The following is a 5,000-nucleotide window of genomic DNA, read 5'->3' as shown; positions in this document are numbered from 1 at the left end:
TTAAAACCATTCAAATTTTCTTACAAAATAAACCTCTAAATAATATATGAAAAATACACCACCAATTTAATTCCCATTTTGAGCCACACCATGCAAAGAAATGCCTCTATAAAAATTCAAGAAATACTTGTGTCTTTTTATTTCTCCCAAGTCAATTTCGCCTCCGTCCGCCTTCCAAAATCTTTCCATATCTGGAACAGCAACTAACATGAAATACTGTTATTTCTCTTGGACACTGCTCTGCATCTGAGGATAGTTTATATACTGTATAAATTCTAAAATAAGGAAAAACAAAACAGAAAAAAAAAAAAAAAAAAAAAAACGCCACAACTAAAATTCAAAATACATTTGTACTATAACACTGAACACAGAACTCAAAATAGTAACATTTGAAAATATTCAATGGTAACAAAGGAGTATACATACAAGGGTTTTACATACCCTGTGAAAGTGATTATCAACAGGTAATGTAAAACCAATCCTGGTTAAGGAAAAAAATAATAATAAAATAAAAAAAATTAAAAGCGAAAAAATAATAATATTAAGTAAAATGCAACTGTTTTCATAATTATTTTCTTCTCATTATTCATTCAATAATTACAATTACCAATACATGAGAATATATTGCAGGACCATGCTAGAATAGCTGCATGTGGTATGTTTGTTTTGTAAAGATTCACTGAACCAGGTGACTTGTCTCTTCATTAGTCAGTAACAACATTAAAGGTATCATTTTATTAATTATTGTACACTTTTATTACCATATATATTTACTTTGTTATCAATCTCTAAAACTTTATCTCCAAAAAAAAAAGGCTTCACACAGTAGAAGGATAAATACAGATATTTACAAAAGATACAATCAACATATATGAAACTACAAATTAAAAAGTCAAAATGAGATCACAAAACAGTAAACCTAAAAATCTTCACCCCTTTTTACCTTATCGATCAGAGTATCTAACAGTATTGTTTCATAAAAAGGACAATCCACAATTTTTATTTTGTTTTTGTTTTTTATTAAACTCTCAACAGGCAACAAAATCCAACTTACCGGGCCTCTATTTCTTCTTATCCTAAAATAAACCTATAAGACAGACAGTTCTTAGCTACACACTGCCTTATACATAAAACGAAAAACATATAATGAGACAAAACATTTCAAAAACCAAAACAGTTATTGATGAAAACAAAAATAAAAAAGAAAATGGAATTCTAATACCCAGTTTTCAAACTTGTTTTTCAATACATATATCAACAAATTGTTTTTCAACCGCCAGTGAGTATTTGTGTTTATCTGGTATACACATGTGTATCTGTGTTTATTTATTTGTTTGACTTCACAAGAATTACGTGTTCCCAATTTTCTAAAGGCTTTCCATCTGAATGACTGAAAAAAGAAAAGAAAAGAAAAAAAAAGGCCAGCCACAGACTAATGTAAAACGCACTAAAAAACCTTACACCTCCGCATAAAAACTATACAGGACTTGTGCTTCCTGCTTCGACAACATTTTGAACCACTTTCTGAAGCTGTGAAGTAAGCATATGTTCTTGTCTTGCTTCTTCTCTCTTGTAAGTAACAGGGCAATCTATGGATATGCACTCAATATCAGCAACGTGACAACCCAAACAGCCTTCACAGACCTGAAACGTGAAATTTTGAAAATCGTAAATAAATTGTTCTTCCATTCCTGAGTAATGTTATTGTTGTATTAACGGAAGCAAAGATCAGGGGCCTGATAGACAGGGAAATGTAGTTCATTTCAAAAAATATATACAGGTTTAAAATAACAAACTATAAAACCACAAACCTTTTTCAGATGTTCTAGTGCCCTTTCATAGGAACGAATCTTTTCATTGAGACACAAAACAGTAGTCTGTGGTTTAGTCTTACAGTCTGGACAGAGCCCAGGTCCCTGAGATGTTGGAGCCGTCATGGTTGTTGCCCCACAAGCAACACAGGACACGGGTGTGAAGTATCGCGCAATTGACATTCCACGTGTGTTGTGTGAAGCGACCGATTTCACAAGGGTCCCATGACTGGCTTCAGCTACTATTGCTTTATTCTGCTGTGCTGCTGGTCTTGGCAAATCATTGTACCTGCAATAAAAGAAACAAATAATAAATAAAATATAAATCTCAATCACAGATTTATGCAGATAAATAATATCAAGAAACCGACTGCAACTATTCCTTCAAAAAAAATTACCAAAATGAAGATTACTAAACAAACCTTTACTAGAATTAAGAAAACTAAATAAAAACAATCCTAAAATTAAGCGGACAGAACAAATCTAATACTAGAATTAAGGTGACAAAACAAAACCTACACTAGAATGAAGATAATTAAACAAACTACAGCCTCCAGAACCTACCACAAACTAACATCTACTCCTAAGAGAGAGAAGCACCTCTCCAAGGGGGGAATGATAGCTCTGGTGATGTAATAGATGGAGTTGATGCGAAGGGCAGGATCTAAAAGGACATTTTCTGGAGACCGCACCAACTGAATGAGAGGTAATCCCGGAGCGCCATACACAATCACGTATGGGACGCGTTCTCCTGTTCTGGGTTCTTTCCTGCGATCTTTTCGACTCCACTGTCTGTTGAAGCAGGGGTGAATATATAGAAATCTTAAGAATTTTACAAGCAGTTTATAACTAGTACTGAAAATCCTGTTCAACATTGTAATTGCTCTGTAACATTTTATTTGATCTTTTTAAACATCTTCTCACAATTCACTATAACCAAATCATTCATGTGAGTACATAAAAGAATTTCTACAAACTTGATATTCTTAATGCATTTCACCAAGCAATTATTAAACCTTTATATTACCAATCTGACTTGACAAATGACATGACAAATCTCTAAACAAAAATCCCAGTCGCAATGCAACACACGCACTCACCTTGCCAGCTCCAAGGCGGGGACGGTTGCTCCGGGTTTGTATCCCTTAACACCTCGGTATTCCTTTGCAAATATGTAATCTTGGATGGATACTTTTCCCTGAAGGATCTTGACAAACTGCCTCTGTACAAAGTCCTTTACTTGTGATACGTCCTTTGTTTCAAAGAGCAGCCGTAGGGATTTCTCTAGGATCTGGAAAGTCGTGTCTCAGTGTTAAAATTTATTGATGCCGAGAGCTAGTAGAGGTTCATCACATTTTAAAAGATAAAAAGAATCAGACAAAAAAAAAAAAAAAAAAAAAAAAAGGGTCTATCAAACTTAAAGATAGTTTTATATCAATTAGAAAAAATAATATAAAAAATCTTAAAATACCATGAAGTATACTATTTCACATATCAAATAAAATATACAAGATCCAAAAATATAAAGCTCCTGTCCTTACTTTGGAAATGGCAGGACAACCATCCCTGCGCACAGTTTCGATGCCTTTTGCGTCATACACAGGATCGCTTTGGTCTCGACTCTCATACATGTTGCCAACATATCGCTTTTTGGTCTGTTGGAAAGGGAAATTTTTAGAATCTGTCAAAAATGGATAATAGTGTATCCAAAAATACTAATACATGAAGATATGAATATATAATGGAAAAAAAATATATAAAAATAGAGATAGAGACATATAATAACATTAAAGAGTTGTAAATATATAGATATGATCAAAACTAAGTAAAAAGATAGTGATATACAATCATACCAGAATATCTATACATGATCTCTATATCCATAGCCACATTAACTAAAACATATCAGCATCTATCACTCCATTTGCTCTAAAGGATGACTCACCTGCAGAATACACGGTAGATAGACTTTTTCAAACTTTAACTTGACAGGCTTGGGGTACATCTGTGTCACCTGCTCCGCAATCTCACTGCCGATGACAAAGGCCTGGTCTTTGGTGCGTCCCGGCAGGTGGATAAAGAGGGAATCCGTGTCTCCGTACACAACACGGGCCTTCCACGCTTTGTTTGAGTGGATGAACTGAATGCAGCGTTCTAGGGTCTCACGGCCTTTGCTCACGACGCTGTCTCCCACCTGCAAGTCGTATGGGAATTCATTCAAAATTAGTGTTATCTTCTCACTTTCCATCTTCAATTTGCTGTTGTTTATCTTCCACTAACTATAAATCAATTATTCTATTCACTTTTACTCAATTTCCTTCTATTTATTATGAACTTATTACCTATCTACAACCAATTATTAATTTTATCTAATTCTTACTAGTTATGTATCTGTCATTAATTAGTTTCTATCTCATTATTACTGATACTGAATTATATACAATCAATAAAGATAACAGTGACAATAATTATGATAACAAAAATAAACGTAATGAAGGGATGATAATAATAAAATAACATCATCATGGTATTGGAACATCTATAAACCCATCAATAAAATCTGCATTAATCACAAATCACCATTCATAACACGCCATTTACCAGAATTTGTTGCCCTGGACCAACAACCCCTCCAAGCTGATATTCTAGCTTAAGGTAAGAGATCCTCCAAGATACCAGGGAACAATCAAGCATATACAGAATTGACAAATTTAGAAAGCAAGAATCTTTGGTTTGCTGCAATTATATCGTTTAGACATAATCATACACAAAAGGTTAACTCACCTCCGAGCAAGGCATGCGGCCGGAGAAGTTGGCGCTGGTGTAGCCATAGGTGACGTTGGCAATGAGCTTCAACCCCAATTGCCGAGAGTGAAGCACGCGCTGCAGGGAGGTATCGTCTTTGTACACTTTCATCATCCTCTTCACCTGGAAAAGATTTTAAAAATAAATATATCATAATAATTGGTCTTAAAAAGTATCAGCAGATGGAACAAAAATTTGGACTTATTAAGGTAAAAACCATTAAGCTAAAATATATCACTAAAAAAGGTATATTTCATAAACTCTCACTTACCATTATCCTTGTATTCAAAATCTCCTCCAGCATCTTCGGGAGGACACCCCTCCTGACACTTGCAGGCACAAAAGCAACACCACAGGGTGATACGTTGACCTGGAATAGTGGCA

The 5,000-nt window shown here is 34.4% G+C and overlaps 1 protein-coding gene across 1 annotated transcript in view; it reads right to left on the bottom strand.

The window, feature by feature from the left end:
* The window catches only part of LOC122258878 (uncharacterized), a 74,404-nt gene that overhangs the window by 552 nt on the left and 68,852 nt on the right, over positions 1-5,000 (bottom strand). Inside the window, exons 25-32 of the mRNA XM_086532478.1 lie at positions 4,888-4,986; positions 4,596-4,739; positions 3,757-4,005; positions 3,353-3,466; positions 2,912-3,102; positions 2,376-2,603; positions 1,812-2,100; positions 1-1,644 (exon numbers count right to left, since the gene is read on the bottom strand). The exon at positions 1-1,644 is cut by the window's left edge and continues 552 nt beyond it. Coding sequence (XP_086388604.1) covers positions 1,477-1,644; positions 1,812-2,100; positions 2,376-2,603; positions 2,912-3,102; positions 3,353-3,466; positions 3,757-4,005; positions 4,596-4,739; positions 4,888-4,986 — 1,482 coding nt within the window. The 3' untranslated portion in view covers positions 1-1,476. The remainder of the gene's footprint in view (positions 1,645-1,811; positions 2,101-2,375; positions 2,604-2,911; positions 3,103-3,352; positions 3,467-3,756; positions 4,006-4,595; positions 4,740-4,887; positions 4,987-5,000) is intronic.

Source organism: Penaeus japonicus, unplaced genomic scaffold (assembly GCF_977035675.1).
Source record: "Penaeus japonicus unplaced genomic scaffold, GWHDUDI00000001_assembly GWHDUDI00000037, whole genome shotgun sequence".
Lineage (NCBI taxonomy): Eukaryota > Metazoa > Arthropoda > Malacostraca > Decapoda > Penaeidae > Penaeus > Penaeus japonicus.
The sequence above is the reverse complement of the archived record's forward strand: the minus strand, read 5'-3'. Positions and strand labels throughout refer to the sequence as shown.